This window comes from Chelon labrosus (assembly GCF_963514085.1).
Source record: "Chelon labrosus genome assembly, chromosome: 22".
Lineage (NCBI taxonomy): Eukaryota > Metazoa > Chordata > Actinopteri > Mugiliformes > Mugilidae > Chelon > Chelon labrosus.
Window position 1 is genome coordinate 7,746,917 of NC_140355.1, and position 19,825 is coordinate 7,766,741.

At 40.8% G+C, this 19,825-nt stretch overlaps 1 protein-coding gene across 2 annotated transcripts in view; it reads right to left on the minus strand.

Moving 5' to 3' along the window:
- Positions 1 to 19,825, minus strand: part of galt (galactose-1-phosphate uridylyltransferase) — a 37,572-nt gene that overhangs the window by 11,994 nt on the left and 5,753 nt on the right. For both annotated transcript variants that reach the window (XM_084571634.1, XM_084571633.1), the window contains exons 5-9: positions 17,872 to 18,001; positions 17,110 to 17,166; positions 9,244 to 9,366; positions 2,143 to 2,275; positions 667 to 750 (exon numbers count right to left, since the gene is read on the minus strand). In XM_084571634.1, coding sequence (XP_084427760.1) covers positions 667 to 750; positions 2,143 to 2,275; positions 9,244 to 9,366; positions 17,110 to 17,166; positions 17,872 to 18,001 — 527 coding nt within the window. The remainder of the gene's footprint in view (positions 1 to 666; positions 751 to 2,142; positions 2,276 to 9,243; positions 9,367 to 17,109; positions 17,167 to 17,871; positions 18,002 to 19,825) is intronic.

A 19,825-nucleotide genomic window follows, 5' to 3' on the forward strand; every position in this document is an offset into this window, starting at 1 on the left:
ATGGAGGAAATGAATAGGAGATAGAAAGAGAGAGAGGCATGAATGAGAAGGGCATAAAGAGAAAGGTGAGAAGTGGCATCTTTTCTGATGCTTGTGTCGTAAAAGTAATAGATGCGGGATATGAGGCATATGGAGAAGTGGAAATAGAAGAGATTAAGGGATTCAGTGTATTAAAAACCTGCAGGGTGTGGGACTGTCACAAAAAACTTAATGTGAGACGGAATATTAATGGACCTATCTCCTCCATGTCAGTTCTCATTTCGTGTTTAATTTGGTCTAGCATTAGCAGACTTTTAAAATCATCCCAGAGATCGTGACTAAGATGTGCAGATAACCGTCACAAATGAACAGGCCTCCCTCAAACTACTGTGAGAGGAGCTCTTTTTTTTGTTTTTACATTTCACATCAGCTATAGCGCATGAGCTCAACGCTGGACCGATATGTGAACAGAATCCAGTTTGTAGCAGTACACTTGAGTGCCAGTCCACTAATCCACCCACAAATTTTCCTGCGTTTAGACTAAAATTATCTTTAATCTTTCATACCATCTGTCCCTCACTCTCTTCCACCGCTCTACAGGAGGAGGAAAAAAAAAAAAGACTTCAAACACATTCAAAACAAAACCTTTTTCTTTTTAACCACCCCCGCTCTCCTTTTTTTTCTTACCGTGCCAGCCCATGGAGTAGGGAAAAGAGACTTCAAACAGATTGTCATATTTGGTCAGCAGTCGCTTCATAATGACAGCCAGACCTGATAAACAGCAAGACAGACAGAGATAAAAAGGAGACAACAGGAGGGAGAAAGAAGAAATTTGTTAGGGAGTATTGTTAATACTGAATGACACGAGGAAGGGGAGACAAACAGATGGGATGTAAAAATTAAACAAAAAAAAAATAAAAATGAGAGAAAAATGTAAAAGGAGAAATTCATTTTTTTGGGGGAAATTAAAAATAAAATAATAATACATTTGATTTATGGGCGTCTTTAAAGGATTCAAGGACAACTGAATTATGTCAAAACATAAATCAAACAAAGACAATATATAGAATGAGAAGTTGGTGATTTGCGAAAAAATCAATTCAGGTTTGTGGGTAGAGAAAGAAGAAGAAGAATGCAAATGTCATGTGGGAGTTCCAGATGCAGAAGAATGATTGAAGACTCTTGACCCCACGGTGATCAGTGGGCACACGGTGTACCGGAGATGGATGGTTGAAGAGGATCTGAGAGTGCAGGAGGGCGTTTTGATATGAAGGAGTTCAAATGTGCGAGGTGAGGGAGGGCATTAAAGATGCAAAGCAGAGTCGTGAAAGTAATACATTTAACGGGGAGCCAAAGACGCTGCTGGAGAACATCCTGTTCTCCCTGCTATGGAAGGAGTTCTGGCTATCATAAAAGTCTAACAGACCAGAGAGACAAACGGTGGAAAATACATCCACACCATAAATTTCACTTTACATCCTTTAACTCGAATGATATCATTGATTATAGCTGCTTAATAATTACAACTGGCCCAAATATGATAACAATACGAAGGCCATGCTGATACCTGCCACTGGCATGTGTCTTGGATCCAAGAAGAATTGAAGATGCCTTGTGACGTAGTTTTACTAGCAACTATAGGTTTGTCCAGGACTTCTGAGCCCGTAGAGATATCGTAAGAGTGCATCAAACATCTGCATAAGACGCAGGTTGCATCGTTTTTATTTCTTCAACTTCCAGTGCACTAAGCACAGGATGTGCATTGTTGCTTCCCATTACAGATTTAGTCTTTGCTAATGAAAACAAATATGTCAGTGGTTCTTTGGACGTGTAGCAGGAAAGTGAGATCCGATCACAAGTGGTCACTCCGGACATGTTATGGAGATGCATTATGTTATTGTGCGCTGAGATTTAGATTAAGTAATTGTGTAAAGTTTTTTACAATTATATACTGTACATAAACACTAAATTCACCTTTAAATTTCAAGTGTGCAAAAGTGCCTGAAGTGCTTCTTCTTCTGGGTAAATGAACATGTGACATACCTGGAATCAAACCAGTTCTTCACTGAGTTGCAGAGTCCCCTCAGACTGCTCCAAATTGCCTTATCGCGCTCTCAGTCACTCACTCTGTCAGTATCTTTACCCACACACACAAACACTCACCCTCCCTCTCCTCTGGTGTCAGGTCATTGATTCTGAGGACATGTCGTCGTGGTAACAGCAATGTCTGGTAGGGCCACGTGGCCCAGTATGGAACCACTGCCAGCCAGTCAGGACTCTCCACCACCACACGCACCTAAGAGGAGAGACAAATTAAAATGCTTGAGAGTGCACATAAAGGCAATACTGTGTTTTAGAGGTTTTACGGTTGAAAAAAAACCTCAAAAAACACTGGTACAAAGCTTAAGTGAAACACCAGACTCAATGATCTGTGCCAGGAGTAGGAAAGAGTAATTCAAATTCACATTTGTGCTAATACTTTAAATCCAACCATGCAAATTAACCATAATTGGCAGAATGTTGTGCTTTTCATTCCATTTGTCCCACCTGTTTTTACTGTATTTCAGTTTTTCAGCAGCCTTTAATAAGCACCAGTCCCCACAAGGCCATATCCCAAAGACCAATATATTGAAACTACAGTTAAAAATTGGAATAAGTATAAATGAGCGTTCCATACCATGGATAAGGGAGGAACCTTTACAAGGACGTGTTATGGAGCCGTTACGGAAGCAAGCGCTACAAAACCTCATCTCTCTTGTCTATGTGACATTAAAAAACGGGTGTAGTCTGGCATAAATGTTCAAAAGTAAATGAGTCTGAAACCTTACAGCCCTGTGTCGTATTTCCAAGGGGTTGAAAACAGGTGAAAACCAAAATGCCTCTGGATAAAGGACAGACTAGGAAAAGTAATGTATTACTACTTATTTTTCTTTTACACATATTGTAAACAGTATTGAAGCTGAATGTTGATTTGAAAATGCTGGGGAGATGACATTTATCCACATTACATTAGAAGGAAACAACACAAATGATTAAATAGACATAGGAACTTGATTAGATAGATGAGGGAGGCGTTGTAGAGTCGTGTGGCCTGAGGGGCAGGACAGAGACAGCAGCCTGTCATTGAACAAGCTTCTTTGCCTGACTACGGTGTCGTATAGAGGGTGGTGGACATTGTTCACGATGGACCGGATTTTATTCAAGGTCCTTGCATCTGCCACTGACGTCAGGGACTCCAGCTCTGCCCCTACCACAGAGCCTGCCTTCTGTATTACTTTGTCCAGATGCAATGTGCCCTTCTTCTTAGTGCTGCCTCCCCAGCACACCACAGCGTAGAAAAGGGCACTGGCAGAGATAGTCTGTTAGAACATGTCCAGCAGCTTCTGGCAGATATTAAACGACCTTAGCCTCCTGAGGAAATAGAGACGGCTCTGACCTTTTTTGTATACTGAGTCTATATTAGCCCACCCGTCCAGTATGTGATCCAGATGTAGACTCAGATAATTATAGGTCTGAACCACCTCCAAACACTGCCCGTTACGGACTGCAGGTGGTGCCTGGACCTAAAGAAATCCACTACCATCTACTTGGTTTTAGCAGTATTGATCCGAAGGTGGTTCGCTCCGCACCATGAGACGATGTTGTTCACCAGATTCTTGTACTCCTGCTCTTGTCCATCCCTGACACACCCCACAATCGCAGTGTCATCTGAGAACTTCTGCATATGACATGACTCTGTACTGTACTTAAAGTCCAAGGTATACAGGGTGAATAGGACAGGGGAGAGCACAGTACCCTGCGGTGCTCCATTGCTACGTGCAGTTCCCCAACCTTGTGAGTCCACTCCCATCTCTATTAGCTTGTCTCTCAGCACTAGGGGCTGGATGGTGTTGAATGCGCTGGAGAAGTCAAAAAACACGATCCTCACAGCAGCATTCCCCTTGTCCAAGTGTGAGAGAGTCCGATGGAGCAGGTGGAGGATGGAGTCCACCTTTTCCTGGTACGCAAACTGCAATGGGTCTAGACCGGGGTGGACCTGGGGCTTAATGTGATGGAGCAGCAGCTGCTCCATGGTCGTCATGATGCTTGCTTCTGAATCACCATTAAAAAGAGCTATGTAGTAACCAGAACAGCACAGATAAAAAAAAGGGTTAAAAAAAATCTGAACTCATTTTTATATCAAAGTGAGTTCAAAATGGTAATAAGACAGGTCAGCCTGGATTGGCCATTTGCACCCTGATTATCATAAACTGTTTAAATGCGAAATGTGTGTGAAGCTGAGATTAAATGAGCTGATGAGTGGACACAAACACGATCATTATTTCAATCCTTCAGAAACAGATCAATTGGGTATGTGTGTGTGTTGTGTGTGTGCTATATCTGAAACAGCACTTGTTGTTTGTCTTTGCATTTTAATTCTGGTCAGAGCATTTAACACAAATTTCCTGACACAATTCTTTTTTTTTTTATCACATGTTAAAATGCAAATGGTGGTGGTGGCATGTAAAGGCGTCAGCCCTGAGAATAATCTAGGACACTTTAGCAGCTATATGCTTATCTAGGTGCTAAATTAATTATGGGCGTGACAAGACAGAACCACACAATAAATGTAGCGCTGTAGAGTTGTGTGTCTGTTCATTGCTGTGTTTACATAGACACTAGTATTTAACTAATAATAAAAAAGGGACATTTTTTTATACCTATGAGTGTATCTGTATCTGTACAGTACCTATATATTCTTAGTGTCATTTAAAATAGAACATTTTCCAATATTTTCCACTGCTTTTTGGAGCAGCCATGATAAATTCATCAAAAACGTAAACTGTGAGTGCGGCCGAACCATAAAAGCTGTCGAAACAGCACTTTGGGTATGACATAGTATTATAGTTTAATATGTTTTTGACACACGGTGTACTTCAATTTATAGCACGACAGTCCTGCTTGAGCCACACATTTTGAATTTGTTTTGAGTTGAGCGGCAAAATTCCTGGAAAATATTAGTGCCTAATAACCGAGTAAACGCGTTTCTGGGAGGGACAGAAATAAGGACGTATCAAAACAACAACTTGTTCGAACAACGTTGAATGTTGTCAAGAGAACAACAAGAGAAATTTGACTCCCCATAACAAGGGTCCACAATGTTCTTCTTATTGATGCACTGGGGTATGTTAAAACATCCAATATACAGATATATGCATAATTTGCACCTCAGTAACTCCCAAATGTAGCACATCCATTTCAGTTTGTGGAAACTGGATCGATGGAATGAAGTATAATGAAATGTGTTTTACCGTGCCAATAAGAAATGGAGAACGTGTTAAACACATCAGCTAGCTAGCTATTCTGTCTATTCTATCAAGGTACCTATTGCACACAGCTGTGTTTGCTATATGACTCCACTGTGGCCAGTTGTTGAGAAATGGAGCCGAGAACACAACAGCAGTGTGGCCCTCTTGTCTGTAGAGTGTTGAGTTTGGTGGAGGAATAAAGAGCCTATGGGCAGCTTAAGAAGCCATTTTCAGTGAGGTCTGGCTGAGATTAGGCAGATCAGTTTTAGCCCATCCATGGTAAACCTAGACCTGAATTTGAGGACTGTATGTTCTTGATCACTGCCACTCTTCAGCTGCTTCTGGCTTTATGTGCTCCTTAAACGGCATGACAAATAGTGCCTTTAGTATGTATATTGATACATGGTGGCTATATTTGGATGACCATAAATTCAGCGTACCTACGCCCAACTAAACTGCAGCAGAAGCCGCCGAAAGAACAGCCAATATTATTGTATTTTAAATACTGTACATAAAATAATACAAAAAAAAAAAACTATTATCAGTAAGCAGACACCCATGCAGGGTGAGTCCAGGCATGCTTAGTTAAATAAATCTCCCACAGGTTTGAACAAGCTTGTCCAGCAAGGAATTAGTACATACTGTAATTAATGGACCTACAGGGAATACAGTGGTGTTTAATAACTGTGGAGAAAATCACAAGTTAATCTAACAGAATCAGGAAGTGTTCAGTTCTCTTAATGAAGTGCAGCAGCTGTATAGGAGTCTATTGTCTATTTAGTGCCCAGCGCAATACCATGTAGAAGATTGTATCTCCTTCAAGATTTTGAGAGGACGAAAGTGAACAAGCGGTGTACAAGAGGAAATTGTATTAATATTGTGAATCTGTAAGGTATTTAGAGGACAGTATTTTACACTGTCGGGTATTGCTGGTTTGATTAAACATTCAAAACAGATTTATTTGCTAAACATTTGTTTGTATTCTAGTCAAGATTTCAGCTTTGTCCTTCCCTTGAATCCTTCTTCTTAATGCTCCTCACACTTGTTTTCCACACTTCTTGCTTCCAATACTTTTAACAGGATTACAAAGCAGCAGAATGAAGATGGAAAACTGAGAAGAGGGACGGAGAAGTTAGATTGAGGAGGTGGAGGAGGATGATGTGTGAGCTGAAAACAGAGCGAGGAAGTGGAGGATATCCTAAAACAGACACCCCGAAGACAGCAAATCCCACAGAGTTGTATTCAATTAGCTTAGAAAGTTTCTGTACCAAAGTCAAGAGTGTCACCTGGGAGTCGGAGCCCAATTCAGACTCCTCTAAACACTGCAGTGTGCCAATTTACGGTCCTCACCTCAGGTCAGAGAGACAGGAAAAAGCAAGGGAGAGACACACACACTAGTAGCGGACAATGCATTCTTGTGCGCACACTCACGGACACTTCTGCCTCCACTCTGATTTTATAAAGGTTAGTCCCCATGAGCAGCCGTCTAGGAGATTCAAGTGTCTACTCGGCTCTACTTAAAACCTTAATGCTATCTTCTTTATCTCACTCTCTCACACACACACACTCCCGATAGAGGAGGTCAACTCATTCCCTCTCTGATTTCTTTTTTTTCCCTACCTGAACATCTTTCTCTAACTTTGTATCTGTGTTTGTGTCTTTACTCATCTCGCTTTCCCCTTTTGTATCCCTCTTTTGTTCTTTCTCTCTCTTGTCTTACTTTGCGCTTAAACTCCTTTCGGTTCATTTTATACACATTTTCTCTTTTCAGCTATTGTTGAAGAGCGGTGAGATGCTTTTTTTTTAGTCACTCAAAAAAATCAAATCTAATGCAGGGGCTGTACGAGAGTGGAGAAGGCCTCTTCTTGAGACGAACTCCAAGTGGATTTCATCTGAGTGTCTAAGTGGCTAATCTATAAAAATAATGGCAGTGATCTGCTCAAGGAAAAAGAACACTTCACAAAAGTGAAACCTACTGCGGCAAAGAAAAAAAGTTTCAGGTCTGACTATGTCTACCAGGATTTTCTTGGTTGTGTACTTGATACTACATTATTTCTGTTTCTGGCATGTGTTCCCATTGTTTATGAATCAAACTAATAAAATCTCATCTAAGAGTTAAGCTTGGGTTTTTATAACTGCAACTGCAACTTGTCTACACTGTCAGCATACAGACAGACAGACCTGTCATGGGAAATTTGGTTATATCTGTAGTGAGTTGGCATTGCTTTGTAATTACATCGCTAAACACTAGTCAACGGCTAGTCGGCTTTGTTGAGTTTACCAAATAATGGTGACTGGAACTGAGCTACTGAGGGAGTTGGAGCTAATAAATGTCACTGAGATGCAAGAGACGCTTGAGTGGGTGGTGCGTAGGAAGCAGAAGGAGGGAGAATTTTCTGTCCAACCACTGAGATACATGGAGGAGGAAATGCATTTCCGACTAACGCACAACTGTTGCGGCCTACGTTGCCATAATGTGTGTTACATTTCTGGGGATGTGGGCTACAGCGTAGGTTAAGGAGCTACATCGTACCTATGGTGTAGATGTGATGCGCAGTCTGTGCAATAATGCTGCTGTAGATTGTTAGCCTAGCCTAGCATAAAGAATGGAAACAGGGTCAACAACTACCCTGCTTCTGGCCAGGGACATAGGTAACAAATTTGTTATTTAAACCATGCAAAGATCCAAGCTAGCTAAAAACCAGAAAGTTATTAATATTCCCTAAGAAATAGGCATAAGCAATTGTTGGGAGTGCTTTGTGTTTGGTCCTTGTCATTCTAGAGAGCGATACCGTCAGACAGACCCAGGCTCGTCGCTTCCCAAAATTGCCAGCTGATATATGCTAAGCTGAAGTTATTGACTGCTGGCTCCAGTTGCACACAGTTCTTCTCATCTAATATGCAATAACATTTCCAAAAGCACTGGAAAGACGAAAAAATAGTAATTCCAGTGAAATTCTAAAAGGTTTACTGAATCAGCTGCATAAATACAACAAAAGCAACAAAAGCACACAATCAATGAGGTCAGTTTACAGGTGGAAGTCGGGAAACCAAGTTCTAGCTAGGTCATCTATACTTAAATTTCTCACTTCTCGCGGAGTATGTAAAAGGGAAGGAGCAGCTAGTTAATCTCAATGAGATGAGATGAGATAAACACAAGTGAAATCAGTTTCATGAAGGGTTGTAGCTCTGAATATAACCTGAGCTGAAGTATATCAAATAATAAAGTGGCATATGTAAGCCATCTCCCCACAGTTTGAGGTAGGCAGGTAAAAATCCGTGTGTCTGTCAAGTTTAATCCACCAGCAGAAAGTTCCAAGTTTCCACCAAGTGTCTGCTCACTAATAAGACATTTGCCAACATGCTAAATGCGCTCGGTGCTGTCTGCAGCGGCTGCTGCTGCTGCTGACGCTCCACACACATCCCGGGCTATCTCTCAAACACACACACTTGCACAGAGTTTCCCTAATCTTCACGCAGGTTGAAGATGAATGCCGCAGCATTATGCTAATGAGCATCTCTGCTGTCCAATCACACGCTTCACTAACTAAGAGACGGGCAGAGGATGTGGATGGGAAATCAAAAGAGAATGATGTAGGAAGAGAATGAGGGGGAGGCAAGGGAGGAAGTAGATGGATGAAGGGAGTAGCGAAGAGGACTGTCTTGGTCAGAAAAAAGGCACCCCTGTTTTATTGTATACCTCTCAAGGTTGCAAGTGTCATTTCTGAATTCTCTTCTATAACATATTTTCCACAATTCCTGATTGAACAGAGCTTAGCACAGTTCTCAAAAGTCCATATTTAGTTACATCCCATAAACTTCCTTCTCTTAGGGATTGTTGAAACGTATTAAGTGAAATGGAGGAGAACCTGAATTGAAGTTGAATCAGGGGAAATGTAAGTTCGAATGTACATAATTTGGCTTTAAATATACTTTTTAAACATTATTCATGTGTGTTTATGTGTGTGTTGTGTACCTTTTTCTCTGCTTCTTGTCTGGCGTACTGCAGCAGGAGCGGCTCTCCGTGTTTCTGGTAGTAGGCTCTCTGACAGCGGTCCGACAAGGCTGGTTCATTGGGCAGAAAGTTGCTGGCCCACACCTATGATGTCATAAGAAGCAGGAGGAAGATTGAGGAGGACGATGATGACACATGACAAAACGCCAGGAATGACGTTATGTGTTGGTATACATGTACCACTGTAAAGTCTACATGTGGTCAGAGAATTAAATGGATACCACGTAAACCTGCCCGCTTTTTGCCACTGCCATAATTCTAAATGACCATATTGCATTTGTGATTTAATAGGGGTATTCATCAATATCACTCAATCAATACATGCTTTACAGATGCAGAGATTTCTGGGTTTCAAAACACTTTCTTTTCTGTTCTTTTTTTTCCTTTCAGGCTCTTTAGATTGATGAATGGATTTCCCCCCGCAGCCACGCGCTTTCATTTATTTCAGTACCGAGCAAAAATCAGCTCGCGTACTCTGACACTTAATTGAGATAGGTACTTCATCACAGCAAACAGCACTGGCCGGGTTACAAGCATTAAGGGCCCTGAAAGCATCTTTTCTTTGTCTGCCACTTGCTCAGAAACAGCTTTGTTCTGGTTCACAAATCTTAAATTGATCTCTTCTGCGTTCGGAAGTTGATTTTCATGGGTTTCTACTGGGAAAAACAAATAAGTGGGACCTGCAGCACGAATCGCAATGGCTTCATCAGCGTCTGTGTCTTACTTAAAAGAGAAAAACAACGGAAAAGGTCAGAAACTGAAAATTATTTGCAGCGTTTACCACATAATTTATAATATTCATCTGCTCATACCGTCTGCTTGATGACTGGCTCGTGTGACACTATTGCACTGGAGTAAATTAAAATGCTAAAAGCTTGCAGGTAAACAGTACGATCAGCCGTGCGATGTCCTGTCTTCAACCTGCCTCGTCAGACTTGCACTGACTACCTGCCCACCTCTTTACGAAAAGTAAGCCTGTTATTTGCCCTTTATATTAAAAAGCTTTTCACTCAACCAGTCTTGTCAGTGTGTCTGTAATAATGTAACACTGCTATATGTAAAAGCAGGCGTGGCGTTATAACAAACTGAAGGACATTTCATTTAATACCCTGGCATCTTCTGCCTGAATACAAAAACATCTGTGTAGTGAAGTTACGTTAAGGATGTGTAATTTATCATGATATCTTTATTTTATCAGATATATTGTAGAAGTTTTTAAAAAAAAATACACAGAATTACAGGTGCAACGGTCAGACTGAAAATACTGTATGCTCATAAAAGCAGACAAACGACTTGTCTATTGTTCCTCTCAGCCACCAGCAACAATTACCCAGCAGACTATATTTACACTACATGAAATGTTGGCATTAACTGTGACTGACAAAGAGAAGACTTTTGATGATGCTCCAAAGCAAGTCTTTTTTTCATTTTAGAAGACTCATCTGCATTTCTCACCTCCACAAACAGCTATAATAGTTTGCTGTTTCAGTTCGGAGTAGTTTTAAGCCTCATAGTTCATTTTTACTGCATTTCAGAAAGCTGTTATGGGTAACTAAACATCTCGTCAGACATCCACAATATCCATGTTTGCACTTTATGGTATTTTAGTGGCTGTAAAATGAGACGAACAGTGGCAAAAAAATTAAAGACTCAACTACAGACACAGTGCTCACTGCTAAATCCATACCCGAGAAAACACTTACTTTCGTTACATTTACACAACGTTACATTTACATAACATTTAAGATCTTGAACAGGAGGTATTTGCATATGGGTTTGTTAAAATTGCCACCCACACTAATGAACACAAGTATATGCAGGAAGGCAAACAGTGTACTGAAATGCAGCGCGCTGTATATTCACGCTCTGACGAGTGAAACCTTCGCCAGAATACTGATTAGTTGTTGCTCCACTGAGGAACGTGGCTGTTTGTTTCCCTCTGAACTGACTTTCTTTTAGCCTCTACTTTGGTGTTTTTTCAATATTTGTCTAAATTTTAATGAACCCACAGGCCTGTAAAACATATAAGTAACATATGAGTGTCAACAGGAGTTGGTTTTCTAATAACATGACACCATCGCGCCATGAATAGAGTGATAATCAGAGGGATTCTCTGCTGCTTTAAGCTGCATAACTTCAGGCTTCATTGTGGATTGTTCACTGATTAAACACTCCTCCACTTTTTCACCCAGAACTCAGTGCGGAAACAATAACGTAACAGGCTTCTTGATATTCCTTTCCCCCCTTTACTCGAGGGGAAAGTAAGTTCATAGGGGAAATGCAGTTTAAGAGACCTAAAACCAAGGAGGTCTCCCAGATACATACAACTGTATTGTCCTGGGTTTATATTTATGAACAACACTTAGTATGTAATACAGAAAATCCAATAATATAGTTTCAAAAACCTGGATATTATTCATGATTACTGACCCACATGATTAATTTGTAATCACTGCTCCGCATGCCTCCAGGGTCGACTGATAATCATGGCCTAAGGTAGAAGGAGATGAGCTATCCAGCACTTGCTACACATAGATGTATTTAAACTCTTTGAGTGATTATGCAGCAAGTTTGAAGTTAATAAATTCTGTGGTATTTCTGTTTCGGGTAACTGAATATTGCAAATCAGCACTTTCCTCGGACCTGTACAACATCTGCCTCAGTGCAGCTATCTGCTACTTAAGTGGTAAAGGCTTATCACCCAGTGACTGTACATAAACATGGACGAACACTCCATGATGGCATCCATAGGATTCCTGAAAACCAGTTTTGAAGCTCAATGTGGGTGGCACTGGCCATCGCCATCTTGGCAGTGTCTGATCCGCCCATAGACAGTATAAAGATGGAGGGCAGAATTGCTCCTCAAAAGTGAAGCCAAAGCAAGTAGAGCTCCCCCTGGTGGCTGGCTGCAGTATAGGTCATAAGCTCCACCTTCTCCATGACAGTGGATGGGACTTGGGCCAAACTAAAATACTAAAATACATGTCAAATAATATTTTTCTAAGAGTGGTTTCTGTCATTTTAGGTAGTTAATATATTTTTTATGCATGTCCAAGCGTCAAGTTTGGTTTTAGTTAGTTAGTTGACTATAGAAACAGGATGTGGCATAATGGCGACTACCAGTTGCCACGCCAACTGCTCCGCAAAGCGTGGGACCATGAAAATTGTAAAAAAATAAAATAAAAAAACAAGTGCAGTGTATACATTGCATTTAAGATTTCCTTGTAACTGGTGGAGGTAGAGCAGAGCACTGTATTACTTAAACAAAAATGCGATTGAGTCTGGGGTGGCTCCAGTCTTGGAACAAACTTGCCCGTATCCCAGGGAAAATAGCGTCAGTTTAGCCAATGCAAGGAAGTGGCACCACATTGTCTATATTTATAGTCTACGGATCCGCCTAACTCTAATTCAAAAATGAGCATGAGTGAAGATGAAGCGGTGATAAAAAGAGCACAGAAACAGCTAGAAATTTGCGAGGCCCCTACTTGTCGCTCAAAGCTGCCACAGGCTTATTTGCACATAGGTTTAAGCCTTGATATGATTTAAGTGGGTTTGTTCCATAAAAAATAATAACAATAGTTCCATAAACTCTCTCAAATTTGGATCTAGCCTCCAGCTCATGTGACGAATTGCAGGTTTTGGCACTTCCCAGTTGGCATTACATTTTTTTTACAAGCTTTTTTACAAAGACTATGTTGAAAAAAATGTGCTAGGATTTCTAAAATTGAATCCTTCTACCTTTGGCCACAAACTAATCAATCCCATTTCAATAAGTATGGATAAATGATACATGTGCCTGCAAGCATCAGTAGCTGTGTGTGTGTGTATTTGCATGCCTGTGTTTTTGTCTACACTGATCTATTATCTAGCCAACAGTTGATTCTAAGAGATCACAACACTGTCAGTCCTTTAACTTTAGCTTCCAAGTGTCTTCCAAGATTGAAGTACATACTGTACTTTGGAAGTAAACATGAACTCAAAAACCATCTCCTCCCGAGAGGTATCCAAATGCATTCTGAGCACTTCATAGACTTAATACAGTATATACTTTTGGACAACTTACATAAAAAAAAGGATATTACTATTCCAGAGGCGTATATTTCCCTTCCTTCGCTTAAATAAAAATACATACAGCTCCATTCCTGCGAGACCAAAGTTATCAGAAGCAACGCTGCCTCCAGAACATGATTAACATTTTCTGTTCGTTATTCTTCAAAGTTTCACATCTGTGCTTCGTGCGTTTCGGCCTCGAGGGGTTGCCGGCCTGTACATGCAGACACACAAACCACTCTTTTCTTGGACTTTGATGTCCTAAGAATGGAAAAATTGGACTACAGGAAACGAGAAACAAGAAAGGAGACAGTGCTCAAACTTGTAAACAAGTTTAATCAAAGTCAGGGTCCAGTTTTAAATCTATAGAGGTGCGTGACGACAAATTAGAATATCATCTAAAAGTTAATTTACGTTAGTAATTCAGTCCAAAAAGTGAAACTCAAATCTTATATTAATTCATATATTTCTTTTATTTTTGATGATTATGGCTTAAAGGTAGAAACAAAATTCAGTATCTTAGAAAGCTAGAACGTTGTGAAAAAGTTCAATACTGTCGACTCATGGTGTCACACTCTAATCGGCTAATTAACTTGAAATACCTGCAAAGGTTTCCTTAGCCTTTAAATGGTCTCTCAGTCTGGTTCAGTAGGCTACACAATCATGGGGAAGACTGCCAACTTGACAGTTGTCCAGAAGACAGTCACTGACACCTTCCACAAGGAGGGTCCAAGCCACAAAAGGTCATTGCAAAAAAAGCTGGCTGTTCAAAGAGTGCTGTATCCAAGCATATTAATGAAAGCTGAGTGGAAGGAAAAAATGTGGTAGAAAAAAGGGGCAACAGGTGCAACTGGGAGCCTTGAGAGGACTGCGAGGCAAAGCCCATTCAAGAATTTGGGGGTGATTTACAAGGAGCAGACTGCGGCCGGAGTAAGTGCTTCAAGAGCCACCACACAGACCTTGGCTGCAAATGTCACATTGCTTGTGTCAAGCCACTCCTGAACCAGAAACAATGTTAGGAGCGTCTTACCTGGGCTAAGGAGAAAAAGAACTGGACTGCTGCTTAGTGGTCCAAAGTCAAGATCCCAGAGTCTGGAAGAAGGGTCCAGTGTGAAGTTTTCACAGCCAGTGATGATTTGCTAAGCCATGTCAACTGCTAGTGTTGGCCCACTGTGTCTTATGAAGTCCAAAGTCATTGCAGGAAATTTTAGAGCACTTCATGTTTCACCTCGGCTGACAAGCTTTATGGAGATGCTGATTTCCTTTTTCTGACAGGACTTGGCACCTGCCCACACTGCCAAAAGTACCAATACCTTGTTTCATGACCATGCATCACTGTACTTGCGTGGCCAGCAAACTCATCAGACCTAAACTCCAGAGAATATATGTGGGGTGTTGTCAAGAGAAAATTAAGGCAGCTTTCCTGTGACACATTATTTTGACTATGCTGACAAGGCGTTTGCTTTTTAAAATCTCTCCGTTTTACATTGTGTTTGTGCTCTATGAGAGACACCAAAAAAAGACCCAAAAATGCAGACGAGCTGCAGGCCACTATCAAAGGAACCCGGGCTTCCGTAACACCTCAGGAGTGCCACAGGTCTCATGCCACGCTGCACTGATGCAGTAATTCATGCAAAAGGAGCCCCGACCAAGTATTCAGTGCATACTGTATATGCATACAACAGTGCATATGTAATTCACATTTTCTGAGATACTGAATTTTGGTTTTTCATTAGCTGTAAGCCATGATCATCAAAATTAAAAGAAAACGCTTGACATATAAAAACTGACATCAATTTATTCCAGCATTTATTCCAGACAAGCCCAAGCCCAAATGAGAATTTGACTTCACCTGAATACATATAAGGGATTTTATTCATCTGAAAAGACCATCTCTTTGCAGTGGTTGTATCTTCCTTCACTTTCAGCGTCCATGAAACAGCTGAGGTTACTCTGAGGTCACATACTGCCATCTGTTGTTGATTTCTATATTTCAGCCTTAGAGACATTTGTAACAGGATCAAATATGCTTTAGCTTCAGCCCATATTGCGGAGAGCCACATATTTATTTAGAATTTTCATTGATCAGCCAGAGGGGTGGGAAATTAATCGAATGAATTAATACAAATATTATGACTTCAGCTGCATTATGGTTATGCATCTTCTATGAGTTCCTCGCCTCAGAGACTATAAACTGCCTTAATATGAATGGTACAGGTAGGCTGTTCAAATGAAGTCTGAACCTGGATTGATTTTATGTTGGCCATATTATCGAGATGTTCATTCATTCCCATTATTGCTTCTCACATTTATCATCGCCCAAGTATGGCTGTGATGGTTCTCAGTCATTAAGAACATGGTATATCCGAAAAAACAAAGCCATTTGAAGACGCTTTAAAACCTTTCACCACTCATCCAAGTGGCTTCTTCAGTTTGGACTGGTGGGTAGTTTAGATTTTTGTTAGGAGCGTCTGTGGGTGGTGCCCACCTGAAACTCTCAGGACTGGGGTCTGTCACTCAGGTCCAGTTTGCCTGTCAGAGATGCTGGACTTTTACTTCCTATGTGTTTTTAAAGAAGCACTGACTCAACATCAAGAAATGATCAAAATATCTGTTTTATATTCAGATGTTCCTAACAAAAACAAATCCCCGCCAGTCATTTAGAACTGAAGAAGCTACTTTGATGGATGATGGTAAATGGTAAATGGCCTTGCTTTTATATAGCGCTTTTCTACCTATTGGCACTCAAAGCGCTTTACAGTCTCAGACACATCTACCCATTCGCTCACACAAGCATACACACATTCACACACCAGTGCCACGCACTGGGAGCAACTGGGGGTTCAGTGTCTTGCTCAAGGACACTTCGGCATGTGGCACGTTCCGGGGATCGAACCGCTAACCCTTTGGTTCGTGGACAACCCGCTCTACCTACTGAGCCACAGCCGCCAATTGATGAAATGTCAACAATTCCAGTTGCCTTTGTATTAGCTTTGTTTTTTTTTACCCCACTAAACTTTGTTCCTATTTTCAGTGACATTTAAGGCAGCTTTCCTGTGACACGTTATTTTGACTATGCTGACAAGACGTTCGCTTTTTAAAATCTCTCTATTTTACATTGTGTTTGTGCTCTTTCTCGACATCACAATGTGAGGTGACAGTTTGACGGGAAGTGCCTCTCACACTCTGAGTTGTTAGTCCTGCCTGGTTCACCTTACTTAACGGGGGGAAAAAACACGAAGACAAGAAACCACTCGAGCTGTAATATAGGTGTGACCATGCATAAGAAAAATGGAAGAAACAACAGACATGCAGATACCCTTTTACACAAGATGTGACAAAGGCACGCTGTAGTTGATGATTTCGGGATGAAGGCTCAATTAACAGTTTCTGTGTTGAGACTTGTTATGTCTCAAAGCTTGTGAGGGCTTTTTTTAAGAAGGCATTGAATATGAAAGGCCGGCATCGCAGACATACTAATTGGACGTGAGTGACAGACTGTATTGCGTATACATACAGTATGTGATAAAAGCATGTTCGCACTATACCTGAACCTTGAAAGCATATGTAATGAAAGAAGTCGTTGGTGTATGTATGTTAATGTACATTTGGTACGGAATCTGGAACTTATTCCCACGGTGAGGACATTTTATTTATTCATGAATATGCAAGCGCTTGAAGGAAAAACGTAAAATGTTAACCGTCCACTCAGAGGTGCACATACGTGTCGGATATAAATATGCATGCAAGTATATACTGTATGTGTGAATTTCTTACCTGGCAGTGAGGATGTGGATTTGAACAACCCATCATAGCCCCCTTATTCTCAAAGATCTAAAACAAAATAGAAAGGACAGTTAATGTTGGGTTTAGCTGATGTTTTTTTGCTCAAAGAGTTAACATTTGATCGCACTAATGCAGGAAACATATATACTACAGTACCGAGCAACATCAAGCATCCTTCAGGGTAGGGAAGGGGTATTTCTGAGGAACATTTTTCTATACTTCAGTTCAGTTTTGTATCAACTACAGTGCAGTGATTTGTACATCATTGCTCAAAACTCTCGGGTACTGTAGCGTCTTGGGCTCTAAGCTGACACAAAAGCTGTAAATGTCCTAGTTTTAAGTATCACATCATAAAAATGTACATAAACTGCTTCCTAACCTTTAAATGTATGAATAAAAGCCTAAATATTGTCTGCATGTGGCACAGGAAGAATTTCATTGCTTGTTGTATAAAGTTCAACATCTTATATTATCCATACATATCCTTCTCTCTCTCTGCTGCAGCTGCCTGAATGTGTCGGTGTGCCCAGAGGCATCATTAAAGTTTCACCCAAGCCAACATAAAACACATTAAAATGAATAATAGGAGAGAGCAGAAAAAATGAATGATCAGTAATTACAGAGGTTGGGGTGAAAAGTGTATTGGTTATAATTTTACAGGTAGCCCGCCCCTGTGAGAAATTGGATCAATAATTTGTGAATGTAATTAAGAATGAATATGTGTGTGTTGGTGTGCATGTATGTGTTGCATACCTGAACCCACGGGTACGTAGTGCCTAGTTCTTCAACTAGCTCTGACCACTTGTCAATCACCTTGACGACCTCCTGCTTTTTCATGAGAGGTAGGGTGACGTCGGACCAGGGGTGGAAACACATGACCTTACTGAGGAAGACATGAACACAGAGAATTACTAAGGACAAGACTCTTAATTCAATGCACATTTAGGGTTTTGCAGAACAGTTTCCTGCAGACAGTTAGCCGGCAAGGAGTTTGCCAGAGGTTTAGCCTTCTACCGGACTGCAGCAAGGAACAGGTGCTGCGGTCAACATGCATCAGCTTGCTATAAGGCAATATGTGTATAAATGGGCACAAACGAGAGCAAGACAGATTTTCTGTTTTTGTTGCAAAACCCTAAAGAGCAGATCGGACCACATCTGTTGTGTAAGTCTGCACCAGTCTCTCCTTTTGTGCAAGTTCAAATGGAGAAAACAAAGGAATTCTTTCAGGAATATTTGGGCAAAAGTATAAAATTTGAACAAGCAAACCTGTCTTTGTGTCTTAGGAGCACAGTGGTGCTTTGAACCGTTAACAACAGAATGCATCCAGCGCTTTACTACAAAGCTGATGTTTAGCACTTACAATTATCAGGTTTGACATGGCTGTACTGGCGTGCTAGCATTCACTAATTTAGGCTCTTGGGAATGTCAATCATTTTGCAGGTATTTGAGGATAAGCTGATGTTTTAGACATGATGAATTTTGCCTTGATGATTGCACTAGTTGAAAAGTCAGACTAATTTAAAAAGTTTTTACAATTTATACATTGTGTAAACATTTACAACATTTATTCTTGTAGTGTATTTAATAAGCAACCACTAACAGAAACTTGCAGAAAGAAGAAATAAAAATTGCAGCCATCTGCTCATAAAACCTGATTTTCATCCTCGTAAGTTTAACAGACCTTGACCGTCTAAGTTGTCATAAAGCTACATGTCCTTCACTTTTTAGTCTTACTTCTGGGTTTCATTTAAAAAGTTCTGTTCAAAAAAGCTTCTACTCAGCCTCTCATTCAGTCTTTTTTTAGTCAGAGTTTTTCTTGTGTCAGTTAGTTATTAGGATGATGGCGTGGTCGGGTTCACAAGTAATAAATGTGCTGATGTTGTCTTCGCTTTCATAAAAAAGAGATACTTTATCTATTTCCCAGTGGCCCGGTTCATTAAAGTAAAGTGATAACCTGCAAGATTGATGTTAGCATCTCTGGTGTAAAGTGAAATTACTGCTCAGCACTTCTCGGAGACCGCCTGGCAAGTACAGCTCCACTTCTACTCTGACATCTTTTTCTTTGAGTTTTATGTTCTTGTTTCTTGCTGGCTGGGCTCTGTGGAGCAACTGAAAATTTGACTACACAAGATAGCAAGCTAGGATTGTTACCAACCACAAAAATGGAATGCCTGCATGACAGACATGGGTGTGAGGATGGAACAAATTGGGAAAGTTTTCTCAAATGACTATGAGTATGCTGACCACTCGTATATTATCTCCAGAGCGAGAAACTCCACTTGTTGACCTCTGAATGTGTGTGGTAGGGCCATGGCATTCCATCAAAACAAGCCTGGGCGACCTGTTCAGTATTTGGGTTTAGGCATCTGCAGAAATGGAATGCCACCATCTGTCGTCCTACGCCACACAGCAACAGATGTGCGAGGATAAAAACAAGTTGAGCACAGCTTCCCCAAGGGACAGTTATTGCACGCTGATCACTCACATCTCATCTCCAGAGTGGGAAACTCTGGAGATCATCAGCAAGTCGACTTGTTTACCTCTGAACGTGTGGTGTAGGTCTAGGGTATACCGTCTAAGGACGTCTGGTCCACCCAGGGTTGTTTGATAATTCAGTTGGATTATTTACCTCTTGATGACTGTGCTACATTAAAAGTCAGACTCAATTAAAATCTTACGCAATTTATACATTGTGTTGGTCACAACA